The following is a 17,063-nucleotide window of genomic DNA, read 5'->3' on the forward strand; positions in this document are numbered from 1 at the left end:
TGGTGTGGGGAGCGATCTCCTACACTGGCCGTACACCACTGATGATCGTCGAGGGGACACTGAATAGTGCACGGTACATCCAAACCGTCATCGAACCCATCGTTCTACCATTCCTAGACCGGCAAGGGAACTTGCTGTTCCAACAGGACAATGCACGTCCGCATGTATCCCGTGCCACCCAACGTGCTCTAGGAGGTGTAAGTCAACTACCCTGGTCAGCAAGATCTCCGGATCTGTCCCCCAATGAGCATGTTTGGGACTGGATGAAGCGTCGTCTCACGCGGTCTGTACGTCCAGCACGAACGCTGGTCCAAATGAGGCGCCAGGTGGAAATGGCATGGCAAGCCGTTCCACAGGACTACATCCAGCATCTCTACGATCGTCTCCATGGGAGAATAGCAGCCTGCATTGCTGCGAAAGGTGGATATACACTGTACTAGTGCCGACATTGTGCATGCTCTGTTGCCTGTGTCTATGTGTCTGTGGTTCTGTCAGTGTGATCATGTGATGTATCTGACCCCAGGAATGTGTCAATAAAGTTTCCCCTTCCTGGGACAATGAATTCACGGTGTTCTTATTTCAATTTCCAGGAGTGTAGTTGACAATATGGCCATGAACAGTCCACAATTTTATGCCTCGAATTCCGCATGCAACTTGTACTGCCTTTGACACATCAAGAATGAAGTAAAAATTTAAAAAAATATAAATCCCACAGAAGTGTACATTTTCAAGTTATGTAAAGTACACAAATTTATGTAAGCCAAGAAACAGATGAAATAATTTGAGGTGGATTCACACAAATTATTGCGAAGAATATTGCCATTTCCAGTTTTCAAAACAAAGAGAGCGCAATACATTATGTAGAAAGTGTGTTGCAAATAACATACAATCAACATGTGTGTCATTTTTTTAAGCAACAATTCCCCAAAACAGAAAAATCACAAACTATATGAGTACAAAGTACATTAGTAATGGAGAAGCACTTACCTGTTACTGTGATGCTACCAGTCGAAAATATTTTGAGTGTTGCTTTTGGCTCTTTAAGCTTATATGTAACACCTGGATGAAGCTCAGGTTCATAACTGTAACGCAAATATGATAAATTTAAATAAAAAATGGGATACTAAGCGTATAATGTAAGTTTATCCAACAACTTAGGATGGTCACATTTGCAACTAGGATTTATGAAATCTTGTAGTTTTTGTGTGTCTTATGAGATACGAAAGTATTATGCAAATCTAGAAAATGTGTAATAAAGGCAATGACTTTATAACGATTACTTACTCAGCAGTCTCTTTGTAGCGTTCAGAAAATGCTGTTATTTTAATAGCAAATGGCATGGAACATGTGCCTAGCACATTTACTACCCTAAAATTGTTGAACCTAGTGTTGAAACCAAGTTTCTGTAAGCATCTTGCAAAACGTCTTGCTGCAATTTTTGCTTGTTCTTCACTTGTTGCCCCAGTGCAAGTTATTTTACCAGAAGACCACATGGATGCAGTTGTGTATGGCTTCCTAAGTTTCATAGTTATCATCTGGAAAAAGAAATCATAAATTTAGATGTTGACAAAGCAACCAATGTCATTATGTCAAGCTGTACCATGGAGGTCCCAGAAGTATTAAAACTAAGACAAAGTGCATAAAAGTATGAAGCAACAGTGAATTACTCTCCACATATTAAACTCTCAAAGCCTATCACCTCTCTTTTGGTACAGTTTGGCGTATTGCTTTCTTTTCTTTCTTTCTTCACTGCCCTGCCTATTCAATATTTATCAGAATTCTACGTCTTTTCTACCAACTGTAAAACACACTGCTGATATTGTGGTGTGCATTTCTAATATTCCTTGGAGGTTAAAATTATTGATTCATCATTAACTTTCAATCTTTTTGCTTCATTTTCCTTTTCTTACAATATTTCAATAGAGGGCAATGCCAAATTATGGTTTCCCACCTCAATAAGCCTCTCAATTTTATCCACAGTGCACAAAACTACAACAATCTATTGTTCATATTAGGGTGGATGTGAATGTCCTAATCCAGTTGCTAAACCGTAAAAGGAATGTTGAGGAAGTGTCCTTCCTATGTACTTCACAGATCTATTATCAGCCAAAATAGTCAGTAAAAAGGACTGTCACGCAGACATATTCACAGAATAGCAATATTTCATTAACAGTCCTTGGACGTGAAGCCTTTGAAAGACTAATCAGTTCACAGAGCAGATACAACACAGTAGCAGAAAGTTGTGTGGTGGTGGAGGAAATAACTGTCAATCAAGCGATGCACATGGGTAATGTTGTTGTCAGAGGAAGTTGCTGTTCAATGTTCACTAGCAAGTTAAGAGCCTGGGAGGGGGATGGCATAGGCTTTAGAGTAAATGTAATTCTGATGAGTATCTAATACACAACTTGCATTTTCTCACTGAAAGCTGGAAGAGGCTGCTCAACCAAATCAGACATCAAGTGTACAAAAATATGGTTATCTTGCAACATTTTGGTGTACTCAACATATAGGAAGAACACCAGAGCATGAAGTTCAGTTGGATTAAAGAGTACTGTTGGTTCAACTGTACGGGCTTAGAGGTTTTCAGGCAATTTTGCAATCTATTTGAAATGCACAAATACAGTCACTATGGTAGATGTGGCAAGTAGTGAAAGTCCTACATTAATAATTAGGAGTAAGAGAGACCACTCACTGAATAGCAGAAGCAACTAGGTGTCAACAGACACATGTAAACGAAAAAATGAAGCTTCGCCAGCTTTTTGAAGACTTTTTTGAAAAGGGCACGCACAGCTTTTCAGAAGCGCACACGCACACACATACCCGCATTGTGCGTGGGCGCACAGGTTGTGTGCGTGTGTATGAGTACACGTGCGCACACTCTCTAAAGCATCAAAGAATATCTTCCAATAGCTAGCAATGATTAGTGGGTATTACTAAGGGGTGTGCCCATCCTTTGCCTTTATAACAGCTTGAACTCTGCTGGGAACAGTTTCAGCGAGAAGTCAGAATATCAGCAGAGGAACAGTAGCCCATTTTTTTTCTCAAGAACTGAAACTAGAGAAGGTAGTTGGAGCCTAGAGTGAAGCTGACATTCTAACTCCTCCCAGAGGTGTTCCATTAGGTTCAGATCAGGACTGGGCAGACCAGTCCACGCAGGAATGTTATGGTCCAAAATCTACTGCCTCACAGATGCTGCTTTATGTTGGGTGCACTGTCACACAGATACAAATCATCATTGTCTCCAAACTTCCTGTACTATACACGGTACACAATGCTGTAAAATGGGTTCATATCCTTCTGCATTTAGCATTTTTAATAAGGTAATCACAGCCTAACCATAAAAATATCCCATACCATGACACAACCTCATCCGTACTTCACTGTTGATACTACACAATGGCAGGTGACTTTGTCCAAGTATTCGACAAACTGTGTGGCTTATGAGGGGCTGCTCAACCATTGTACACCATTCTTCTTGACTCCCTTTGTGGAGTCATAACTTGGATACCCACGAGTGATTCATTCCACTGTTTCATGCCTTTTGCTACCACCGACTGCCACACTTGACAAGTCCTCCCCTGTCAGCACATGAAGTCTGCAGTTTTCTTTTCCACCTTTACTTCACAATCACACCTCTAGTTAACTTGGACAGCTTTAGAAGGGTTGAAATTTCCCTGGTGGAAACAGCTCTCAATTGACATCCAATGACCAGTCCTCAGTCAGTCAGTCAAAGTCATTGAGCTCTCCTGACTGACCCATTCTGCTGTTCTTGCTTCTCAACTGACAACACAATATTCCCCACCTTTTATACTGACAGGCTCATCTCAGTTGATATATAGTGGTCACGATATACAGTTGTCAATTCTGCATTACTTAGGATTGTCCACGTACTTTTGATCCAATAGTGTGTATTTCAATGTACCACATACTTAAAGCAGATCTCTCATCTTCTGGAGGCCGGTCTTTTTAGTGAACAGTCATCTCCATCTAGTCCAAAGTTAAACTTTCCTACTAGTTGTCCAGTGTCCAACCAAAGGAAATCATTTTCCTTTCTCATTAACAGTATTTCCTGTTCACCAGTAACATTCATCTTTACTGGACAATGAACATTTATGTTTTAGGGCTACAAGAACCAAGCTACATTCTTAAGTCAACCTTTTCAGGCATCACTCAGTGTTCTTGAAGAGTTCAATGACTGTCACTGTCTGGTCTACTTATTATATTCATAAATATTTTCATTAACTGGACTGGTAGTTAAGCTGATCACAAAATTTCCCTGAGCCCTTCATTTAGCAGATAAATTTTGTCTCTCCTCAATCTGTTACACCATCTACACACAATAACGGCAATTTGTCTGTGGCTGCTCGTTTCAGAAGAAACAAGACCTCCTTATTAACTTTGCATATGTAGCAAAATATCTATCTAAATATTGGTTTGCTGCACAAATACAGGGCTACCAGAATCCCTTCAGTTACCCCAATAGCTAACTATACAATGTATTTGTCAGCCATCTCCAAAAAGGATAAACCAACTAAAGAAACAAAAGAATTACTTTGTTATGCAACAACTCTGGGCTGGAGTTCATTAGGCCATTTTTCTTCTAGTGTTAAGATTTTCTGAAGTTCAATTTTGAAATGAAGCACACACTGCACTAGCCTATCACCAACCTGATGTCTAATCTGTTGCACGGTTCACATCCTCACCTAATAACAGTACCTATGGCAACCCCCATTAAAAGTAAAACATGAAAGTGAGAGAATTATGAGATCACACTCCACATACCCACTGAGGAACAGATATTTAGTTTTCTATGTTAGTACGACAACTACTAAACTTACAGTGAAAGATGGGTGTGAAGTATATTAATAACACCATCATACACTGCTTTACTTCCAGTATAGCACATCAGAATTTCACAATTAGCCTTTTTTTTGTAAAAAAAAAGTAAGCACAGTTTTCACTCCACCACACATCTGACCAAAAATTACACAACTCTTATCCATTTGTCTACTGTTCACACCCAAACTCCAGCCATTGCTAGCATCTTGCTATGGGTGTATAATTCTAGTAGTTGCTGCTTTTCATACTGGCTTTTTGTAACACCCCCTCTTTAGAATTTGTAGTTTCTCACTCTGAATTGTCCTCTGTTTTCCAACTACTCCACTTTTAAACTTTTGTTTTATTGGTATATCATGGTATATTTAGTATTGTCAGTGGATTATTGCATCCACTGAATCATGGTCCTGGGTGACCATGTAACTTTGTTGAGGTTGCACAACTTTCAAACTTACATGAAACAAATGTAACCAGTACAAAATGAAGAGTAGTGCTATTTTCTGTACCCTACCTAGTTCATACCTGCAGCACCATTGTATTATCTGATATAACAATCTGCGAATTTTTCAGATCATGCAGCCAATGAACCAGCATTTCTATAATACAGTACAATGATGACTCATGTAATTTCAAATGTGCTCTGATAACCAATCATCATAAATATGTGCTAGCTAATGCAAAAACTGAATACCACACAAGAACAGATCTGAAAAGAACAAATCTGAACTCAATAAAACTGCTATTCAGTGTAACGAAATTAAAACTATATTATATGTGGCATTGTACCTTTGAAACATTGTAAGTTCTGCTCATTTTTATGCTTCCATACTACATTCTTTGTCTTCCTGCTACTACGAGCACAAACATATGGAAATATTGGCGACAAATTATATCAATGTGAATGTTAGAGGCTTAAAAGGTTCTCTTGTTTTTAAATAAATCTTTTTATATGTAGGTAATAATCATCTCAAATATTTTATTCTTCTTTCAGAGTTACAGCCCAACAATTTAACAATAAGGCAGTATTCTCCTAAAATACTTGTATATACAGTTGCGATAATTTTTGTATATACTGTGCTATGCACATAGATCCACCATGTAAAATGAAGTTCAAATCCCACTAACACAAGAAAAGAAAGGAATACCATATTCAAATATATTACTATCATTATACAGTTTCAAATTTTGTTTTCTAACAAAAGTATTAGTTACTAATATGCATCAGGAAAGACCCTGTAGCACATCAAGGGGAGGTAAACCAAAGGAAGAAACCAAAGCAATGCAGAAAAACAGAAGAAAAAGTTCAATAATAATACTATGAAAGATAGAAAGTTGTGGAATATCTTTAGCTCTGTAAATGTTCATCCTACAACCTTTGGAGGGAACAGCAGTCACACAACAAACTTTTAACAATAGTTGAATTTTGTGATACTGAGTTTGCTACTGCTTCAGACTGACATTAAAGGGGTATCAGTTTATTAGCAAACACACTACATGATTTATATAGATGGCATCACTCAATGACTCCTTCAGTTTCAAAATAAAATTTAGCTAGCAGCACTGACAATGCTGCGTATCACTTTATACTTTCTACTCGCACCCCTGCAGAGTTTTATCAGTACCATTTACACGAAAACAATGTGCTGCAATTGTTTTAACTGTTGTCTGTTGTCCTTGCTATCTACACAGTTAAACTTGCATTGCATTATAGGATGGCAGTAGTATTTACCAAATATTTATAATACGAGTGTTTCCTAAGAGTATATAACAAGAATACACTGAATGTCTATCCCCACACAACTGCTCATCTCAGAATAAGAATCACACACTCAGCACGTTTCTGTTGTAAGAAGATAAAAGTTTTTACCCTGCAACAGGGATTTTAACATTATATAAGGGAAACAGCACAGATTGTTTATTGTGCATGATGTCACAAAGGTAGACTCTTACAAGTTTGCAACTAGGCAAAAATCTCAAGTATTGGAAGAGAAGGGAAGGTGTCATTTTCTTAATGGCACTTACTCACATTCTGATTTTGGTAACACCAGAAAAGGTTGTATTACAGCTTCTACACACACATGATTGATAAGTCACACTTGCCATCTGGGCCTCCAATGTGATCCACTGACTGCACCACCAGAAAAACTAGCTGCTCCGTCAGGAAAGGTTCCAACTAAGTCAAATATATGAGAGACGTTGAACACTGATGTTATCTGTCTGACAAACACCTACCTTTCTATGAAGAAATTTTAAAGTGGCCTACAAAGAACTACAACCTAAGGCAATGAGTGAATGGACTGTCAAATGGATTATTGTTGTAGAACAACACATTAATACTGTGCAATGTAGAACTGTACACGTAATATTGTATGCAACCAAGATAAAGTAAATAAAACAGAGTGTGTAACTTCAATAACTTTTACTTTTTTTAAGGCATCAGTTCCCAGCTTTCAACGATTAATTATATGGTCAAAATAAAACACTAGAAATCCAGTCTCTTGTCTGACAATCACACTTGCATCATAACTACAACAGTGCCAATGGAGATGTCCGTAGACAGTTGTTATATAAATTAAACAGTTTTCCTCAATTTCTCATAAATGTATGTCAGTTAACTTAAGCACTTTTCAAAATTTATGATTCAATAAAGATCTCAACATTACAAAATACACATACTAGAGTTAAAGAAGGAAGTTACATTCGGTAAATGATTTTAAAAATGCCCCGTAACCCAAGTGTTTGCTTACTATGATCCTACATAGAGTATGCCAAAGAACATGCTCCTCTTCAAGCAGTTGTCTGCCACAGGTCATTTCCATTTTCAAAACGTGCAATCACACACACACACACACACACACACACACACACACACACACACACACACACAATATGCCTGTATCTCCGAAATCGGGCTATTGAATTATTTTAGAACATGTTTTATGCTCCTATATTGCGATTTTTCTGAGGGACTGGAAATCTCCTCTGTAGAAATGAACTTTTGTTCCATAAAAAGAAGAAGATCATGTGACTCAGTTTGCTCGTTTGTCAACAAGACTCAGAAGACAGCAGATATCAGCACCCAGACTAATGCTGTGTTCAACTTCTGGAAGGTTTTGGTGAAGATCAATATTATCACTTAATGAACAAAATACAAGTGTATGGAATATCAGACAGCTTTGTGATTGGACTGAAGAATTTTGACAAAATAGAACACAGCATATCAGTCTTAACAGAAATATTCTGATGTAACAGCAGCTTTGGAAGCTATGAGGCCGTTTGTTGATTACACAATTGTGTATAAACGAATCTCAACACTACAAAATTGTAGCGAAAAGCAAGGAGGCCTGTAGAGGCCTGACAGGTGCAGATGGCAGTTGACCCTGATCATAAACAAGTGTAACGTATTGGCGTAAATAGAAGACCCATTATTTTATTATTTTAAGACTGCTGAACAATTAATGGAAGCAGTCACATGCATTAAATACATAGGAGTACATAGAGTGATTTGAAGTGGAACAATCACATAAAAGAAATAGCATGAGAGGCAGATGGCAAACAGATCCATTCGGATAGTGCTTGAAGTGGAGTCCACCCATGAGGGAGGAATCTTGCAACCATTTGTTACACCCATTGCTTATCTGTCTGGAACTTTTACCAGGCAGGAATGACAGGGGACACAGAAGATGCAGATAGTATCTTATCACAGGTTCATTTAGCACCTGCAAGTGCCTCTAAGACGCTCAGGATCTAGTAGTAAATGCTACAAGAGAGGCATTGTGCATTATGGTGTAGGTTACTGTTAAAATCGGGGAGTGTACATTCCTCGATCAACTAATGTAGTGCTTTCTCCTCTGTATGTATCACAGAAGACCTCAAAAGAAAAGTTAGAGAGATTTGAGCCCACACAGGGGTTTAACAATAATCTTTTTTCCTGTGCATCAATCAAGATGAACAGGAAAAAGGGGGAAGTGACAGTGGTACACGAAGCTGCCTCCAACACAGAGACCATAAAGTGGCTTGTGGATTACAGACGGAGAACAGCCAATACATACTGACAAAAAATGGGTTTGTCCACAGCACTACTTAAGAGCCAACTCACAGTGTGCACTACCGTCACTTTATGTGGAAGTAAATTAGACAAACTGGGGCTACCCTAGTCATAATACTTTGTTACTAACTACAGATCTCTTATTTTCCTCCCCTTCTTAGTTTCATCAATGAATTATTCAATACACAGATATTTACTTAATCTTCTAACATGACCTACCTTAGTTGCAAAGTTATCTAATAACCTTAGTAAATGCAAAAATTTTGCCAAGACTGACGAGTCATTTAATATATAACACTGTGACAGGTAAGGTACCATGCCTGCCACTTTTCGAACAACAGAAAATAAAAGGAGCCCTTGAGGAACAATGAATCATTTATATACTGACATTCTGGGCAAAGCAAGGTGGGAAAGGTGATCTTTAGAGGTTAGAGAAGTGAATGTAGTGCCTGGTTTAATTGTAAGCTGGGAAGTAGATAGGCCATAGATTCAGCTGCAGCACTGCAATAAATTACACAAAAAAGGTAAACTGACTGACTGGAATATCTGTCCAAAAAGAAAGATAATAAAGGAAGAACAGAAGAATGTAATAAGATAGTAAAAAAGACTAGAAAAAACAAAGAAAGGACGTGATTGAGACACAAAAGTTAAGAACTAGCTGGAGGGAGGACAGGGGTACAATGAGTTGGTGGGAATGCTTTTTGGAGACTAATATCATATGATACAGGAGGCATTTTTTGGGCTACCTTTCTTAACAGTGGATGAATGAGGTTGCTGTCTAGGATGAGTTCTGGTTCTGCTACCATCAGTAGTGAATTTGAAATAAATATTCCACTTTTTGTTTGCAACATTGTTTCCCTACGCTGTCATTTGCTTTGCTGTTCCTAGTCTTGCTATTTCCCCCTCCCATATGTCTGAAAACTATGTGAGGTATAAAATCTCTATTTGCGGCCTCATCCTGAATGATAGCAAGAGGTTAACAAATGTATGCTGTGTGACCTGCCTAATGGTGGCATGTGAACACCTCATTTACAGTTTCACAGAAAGCATGTTCAAATGTAAATGTGACAAAGGGAGACTATGGTTTAAGCAAGTAATGTAAACCTGTTATGATATCTGGAATTGACCATGATTAAATATACTATATTGCAATCTCTTAATCCACCTCGTGCTGCCTCCCACCTTTTATCAATCTACTTCCACCAATGTCTTGCATTCTCCTGCACCCCACAATCAATAATTATCACTGTTGGTTAATTTTCCTCAAGAAAGTAGTGTTATTTTGATATTACCACAGTGGTGTTCTGTTGTCTCACTCCTTAACAACTGTGAAAACACAAACTTGTTCCAAATATGAAAATGGAGCAATGTGACTGGCATATTATTCTCTACTGAGAAGCCTTCATTCTCTTCATACAAAGAGTTTATTATCTTTGAGTCAATTCCCACAAATCTTTTTTCCTAAGAACATCAGTATTTTTTGTCATCTTAATTATCCTCATCTATTAGACTAAGTTTTTTATATCCATAACCTTCAGATAACAGATGTGTAACAGGGGGCACCTTTTATTGTAACAAATATCATCAGGGTGCATATGCGGACAAGAAAAAAATTCTGAATTTTTCCCAGATTTCCCAGTTAAAAACTGCACTTTTTACCACGTGAAAAACTTCTTCCAAGGTGAAAAACTTCTTCCAAGGTGAAAAACACACTTTTCCCATGATAAGTGACAACATGCTTTCCATTGGAGCTGTAAAAATATAAATTATCTGAATGGTAAAGGTTTTCTACACCAGCGTGGAGCTTCACAGAACAAAAAAACTCAGCAAAAAAGTTTTGGAAAGATCTGTGATGTGCAGAAAGATTTATGCTGCGTATTTTCATGTTACAGTACGCTGCATATTTTTGTATTCATATTACAAAAGTATAGATTCGAAACAGCACATTCGTTTCCGAAGCATACTGGACACATGACGTAGTCAGCCAATAGCAACATCACTGTTAAGTAGTGTGAACACGTGAATAGGAAAAGTTAATTATTTAAATTAATGTACATAGTGTATCCACAAAAAAGTTAAGCTTTCACATATAATATTGGTCTTTTTTACATGTGTTGCGAAGATACACCACAAAAATATGAAAGTAAAATTTTAAATGACTACAATGTATTGTCTTCTGAGCTCGAAATTCTTCTAAGTGGCTAGTCCTCGATGTGTTAAGTTTTAAATGAGAGTCAAATGCTCTGCGATTTAAGAAATTCATTGCACATTCGCACACGTAACCTAATCAATCTTGCGTACAAGGAAATTTACTTAGAAACTATGGCTTTTCAAAGCACTATTAGCAATATTTTCCAGTGACCTGTTACAAATAGCTTCGTTTCAGCAGCTGCCAGAGAGCGCCGGAAAACATGTTACTGTGCGTGGGGAGCTACGATGAAGAAGGAAGCCCATATGTTCGTACATACATAGTATTAAGGGATCTTACATGACTTCATAAAAGAAATAGGTTACTCCAAGAGCAATGGAATTTCATACACCATACTAAAATGCATAATTCGGCTTAAAAGTGCACATTCATATGTGCAGATTCACACTGATTAGGCTCCAACCTGATATTAAGATTTCAGTGCGGTTTTTGGGATGCAAATTTTCTTGGAGTATCAGCACTGTATTATCTCCTGTTTGGTTCTTTATTATGGCATAATGCCATACATGCCAGAAGATCAAAATGTGCACTTCAAATTCAATGAGCAGTTGAAACTAGCCAATAGTGTGGAATGAAACACTTCGATTCTGACAAGTTAAAATAGACTGCCTCTAGAGAAAAGATTAATAAAAGCCACATTTATTTAACAAACCAACAAAAATAATTTCATTGTTCTGCAAGGCGATTGACTGCCAAAATTGTGGAAATAAAATCAGAAAAACTAATAACATATGTTAGCCTTCTGTAATTATGTGAATGTATTTTAATTCACTTGATAGCTCCCAACCACAGAAATCCGTTTTGTTTCCATTTGATGTGAGAAGTGTAAAGGAAGAGGAAACAGAATAATCACTAAACGTAAATACAGCTTATGTGGGGATGAACCCCCTCTCCACTACAACCCAGACTACTGTGTGCAAGCAGCAATCTGGCAGCTTGGGCACACCAGAAAAATTTTTCCGGATAGCATCTCACTGCTTGTTGTTACTGCTGATATAGCTAACAGCCACACTTTAAATAGCCAGAAGCGGGAGAAGGTACTACCCATAAGCAACAGGACTGCTCATGCGCATGACTCCGTGGGCAACTGCTCAAACAAACTTAAACAGTTGTGACAACACTTGCTGGCAGCAGTTTATGGTAATGAAGTATTCCATAGTCTTTGTCCTAAAGCCTTTGACACATTTTGCTGTTTATCAGTTCTTACCAGACAAAATTACAAAAATTTATCTGAACTATAAAACGAAAAATTCCCAGGTTTTTCCCCCAGATGTCCTGGAGCTATACACACAGATTATGGTTTATTTCCATTCTGTTCATGGATGGAGTACGAGAAGAATGGCTGTATGAGAGTTATTTGAACAGCATAATCTCTCTGGATATTTATTTAGGGACATATACACATTAGCAAACACTATCAGGCTGCTCTTACCACAGAGGGACATCATTTTGAGCAACTGCTGTAAATAAAGGTGAGCTTAAGTTAATCAGATGGCAGCACTATGCTTATCTCCAGGGAAGCAAGTGCTCAGCCTACTACTGGCAGATTAGTGTCCGAGAGTCAGGTGCAGTGGTGGCTGGTGGCTATGCTAGGTGACCCGCAGACCCCTCCCAGGTATCTTTCACGAGACATACTGTAGTTAAATGAAAGTCTTCAATGAGCCAAACACTAATTAGACAATAGCCAAACATAGGCACATTTCTGTGATAGAACGAGTCATGATTTTGCCTCTTTTCAAGTGATGCAAAGTGATGTGTGCGTCAACAGCCCAATTGTGGTTCTGCAGGGTTTTGAGAGATTTCCAAACTGTGACTTTAGCCCAATCGTGCAGTTTACCATGAACGTGAACTAGGATGTTTACTTCCAGATTCTTTGCGACAAACTGCCCTCTTACATCTTCATGATGTGTATGCTGCAGACACACTCATCTTTCACATACAGGCAGGCATACATTCCTGGCCTGACACACTCAGACACTCTATCACACCTAACTGGCCCATTAGATCACCTAATCTTAACACCATAAACGTGCGTTACAATCTGGAACTGTAGGTGAAATAGCAATCAACATCCTTGCAATTTGGTACCTCCAATTAGCAATCAGAGGATTCTATTGCACATGGCATACCTGAAGAAACTTATTCACCCTCTTCCTCACTGAAGAGAAGTCACTGTCAAGGCTAGAGGCAGTGCCACGAAGTATTAGTGTAATGTCTCCTGGGTGAGGCATTTTTTGTCTGGTTTACTTATAACCTTAGTTAAGTTTGTGTCTAACATTTTTCAAACAATTTACTTGTAGATTAACTATCATGCTTGTAGATTGGTGCTCTTTCGCCATTCCTTTTCTGGATATCTAACTGATTACTACAATACTTTAAAATATAATGTATTTGGATACGTAAAAAATCTACTTGTCAAGCGGTGGCAGAACACACACATAAGAGAAGGTTACAAGCAGCAAAGATTTCAGAGCCAGTGGCTCTTTCTTCAGGTGGAAAGGCTGAAGGGGGAGGAAGAGGGCTGAAGGATAGGACTGGAGGTGTCTACGAACAGGGGTAGATTTCGGAAAGGTCACCCAGAACCGTGGGTCAGGGGAGACTTACTGGATGGGATGAGGAGGAAAGTTAGATGTCTCCAGTCCTTTTCCTTCACACCTCTTCCTTCACCTTCAACACTTCTGCCTGAAGGAGGAGCCACTGGCTCCGAAAGCTTGTCCAACTATAACCTCCTTTTATGTGCATGTTCTGCCACCGCTTATTGAGTACATTTTTTATCTATCTGATTACATTATATTGTCAAAAAATTATTATTTTCATTGTTACACACTTTAAAGTGTTAGGCAGTAAAAATGATTAACATTTCAAAACTACACTGAACGTCAGTAAAAATACTGTATTTATGTGAACTTAATGCACCACCGAATGTAATGCACACCCCAATTTTAAAAATTAAATCAATAAAAAACAGGTATTTTGGCAATCACTGATAGATTTCAACAATACAAAAATACCCTGTTTTACAATGCTAACTTAATTTCAAACAATAGTGAATATATACGTGAACTATAAAAAACAATTTATTTTTGAGTTACTCATTACAGTAATAAGTGACATTCATTATTAAAAAAGAACACCTAACTTGATTACCTACATGACATACAAAGAAACATACTATAAATTACAGGCGTTATTCATCATTATTCACTAATGTCCTCATTGATGGAATCCTCTGAAGAGTCTACATCAGAAATAGATTCTTTTCCTCCTTCCCTGCAATTGTTTAATTACATGGCATATCAAACCAAATTGAAGTCTCATCAATGTTGCATATTTGGCCCATCAAAAAATTCTTCTTTTTTTCAAAGTGTGATAACACACTGCTAAAATTCTTGAACTTTCTTCTCAAAATCCTGTGGGAGTTTTGAGCATATTGTTGTATTGTGTCACAGACATAAGTCCACTCATTTCTTAAAGTGTTCAACCCATCCCCAGCTAGCCTTAATCTCTTGCTTCAGTATGTTAAGAGCTGCAGCTACCTCTTTTGCTTTTTTTTATTATGGTGTCACTTGTCACAGGTTGCCCATTCTTCCTCCTTTCTCAGACAAGTTCCAGAACATTTGCTTCATTGTCAGGATGTCTTGATATGTGAGGTCCTGCGAATTTCTTTCTAGTAATGGTAGTTGCAAATAATCCCCATTTCTGTTTCTTCCATAAGTGGACTTTACTCTCAGCTACATTGAACTTTCTTCCTGCCTTCTGTTACCACATTTTTCAGCATAAAGAATTACTTTACACTTGAAAGTAGCTTCATACGATATTCTTCTCTGCTTACCTTCCATTTAGTGACTGCCTAATGCAAACACAATGCTGCCAAGTACTGTAGCAGCCCAACAATAATGAAACGAGGTTGAGATGTACAACCATGTGTTGTAATGTATGGGGCAGTACCTAAATTTCCACAAGGAAAAACAACACACACCCAACACGTTCTATCTGAACCGGTGACTAAAGAAAATTTCCTCTCGTGGCAGTAATGGATTTTGGTCTGATGCCTGTGAACAGAATTCAGAACTAGAAATATACACCAGCTCTTTTAACTCTATAACCTCTTACCAGATTTACATCTTCCTTTCTTTAATTCACAGTTACCATACCTATATTTTCTTGCTAGAGTTTAGTAAATGTTTTTCTACTTCAGATTACATAGGGTAAGAAAGACCAATGAATCATTCAAGTTTGTACTCAAATCTAATGCACCATCGAATCTTATGCACACCCCAGTTTTGAGTACTTCGTATGGTAAAAAAAGTGCGCACTAGATTTGTGTAAATATGGTAGTTAACATTTCCACAATAATGGAGAACCTCACTGTAACACTATATGTTATGACATTAAGTTGGTAATTTGATGGTATCTCATCCAAAAGATTCGTAATCACATTTTGGAAAGTTATATCAAACACTTTAGGAAACAGAGAACATCCAAAATTCAAGTAATTGTAGCACACAATAACACAGATGGCATTTTGTTAATTTCAGATGCATTAACCTTCATTTACCAACTCGCTAGAATCCAAAATGAAGGTCTTCTTTACACTTAACACAACTTTTTGTGCAAATTTGCATTAGGCAGTGGACTTTTTAAAGTTTAATCATAAGGAAGTACTTTGAATGGTAGGCTTTTGACGGAAAACACAAATGTTACATCAATCAATCACATTTTCTTTTGTTGAATACCTCCATTTTATTCATGTTTTCATGACTGCCCTTTCTCAGCAATAAAGGTAACTTCCATTGGGAACTCCAGTCAAGAGAGAGCTCTGTTACTGTTTCCAGATGTCTAAATTGTTGTTTTTCTATCTCTGGCCTTAGCTCTTTCCTTCATTCCCATTACACCAAAGTGTCTTCTGTCAACAAAGTTCTCATCACAATGTAACTTTTCCTTCAGTGAACAATACAATTATTTTAGTACAATGTCTGTTACTCATCAAATGCAGAATAAAGTAAAATTTAAAGCCTGTAATCACTGCTACATATGTGGGTAGCCAGATACTGGTGTGCACATCAGAACTCCAGAAGAAATGGAGAAACGGAGGAAGCCGCCAGACAGGAGGGCTGGCCAGAAGAGTAACACAATCTAACGGTAGGTGAACTAAATACGACACACAGACTGCAGACAAGACAACAGACCAGGACAAGGGCAAACCTTTACGAGGTGCTACACAAAGCTGTCACCGGAACTGCTACAACAAGACCAAGAACAACAGAGATGCAACCAGAGAGAGTAGCTAGATGACAATCAAGGTAGTTATGAAATGATCTTAGAACAGCGAAGAGATATTTGAAAGTATCAAGTACAAGCACTGAACTAACTGGCTGTGCAATTGCCTATATACCGGCCACATGTAACACTATTTGCCGCCGTACTCGTGTGGCGAGATAGTAGTCCTCATACTGTGCGAGCACATGACAGCTATGGGGGTCCTAATTTCTATTCAAGTCCATCTCCTCTGGTGGCATTCAACCTCCAGGACACCAGAACTACACATATTTTTGATCAAATATATGGCAATACACTTATATATCTACACAATTACATCACAATTCACAATTAAGTGCCTGAAATAGGGTTCATCGAACCTCCTTTTAGTTATTTCTCTATCATTCCTCTCTAACAGAATGTGGGGAAAATGAGCACTTCAATCTTCCTGTGCGATTTCCGATTTATGTTATTTAATGATCATTTCTCCCCATGTAGGTGGGCACGAACAAAATATTTTCATTTTACGAGGAGAAAGTTTATGATTGAAATTTCGCGCGAAGATCCTGCTGCAATGAAAAAACACCCTTGTTTTGATCATTGCCACCCCACTAAACACATCTTGTCCATTAGATCTATTGCATATTGTAAATGTCCTGCCAATAAATTACAGTCTTTGGTTTGCTTTCCCCACAACATTATATATGTGAT

The 17,063-nt window shown here is 38.0% G+C and overlaps 1 protein-coding gene across 1 annotated transcript in view; it reads right to left on the reverse strand.

Annotated features, from left to right (window-relative positions):
• The window catches only part of LOC126458543 (TATA box-binding protein-like 1), a 47,183-nt gene that overhangs the window by 13,319 nt on the left and 16,801 nt on the right, over positions 1–17,063 (reverse strand). The window contains exons 3-4 of the mRNA XM_050095660.1: positions 1,285–1,535; positions 988–1,082 (exon numbers count right to left, since the gene is read on the reverse strand). Of these exons, the coding sequence (XP_049951617.1) occupies positions 988–1,082; positions 1,285–1,535 (346 nt within the window). The remainder of the gene's footprint in view (positions 1–987; positions 1,083–1,284; positions 1,536–17,063) is intronic.

This window comes from Schistocerca serialis, chromosome 2 (genome assembly GCF_023864345.2).
Source record: "Schistocerca serialis cubense isolate TAMUIC-IGC-003099 chromosome 2, iqSchSeri2.2, whole genome shotgun sequence".
In the NCBI taxonomy this organism is placed as follows: domain Eukaryota; kingdom Metazoa; phylum Arthropoda; class Insecta; order Orthoptera; family Acrididae; genus Schistocerca; species Schistocerca serialis.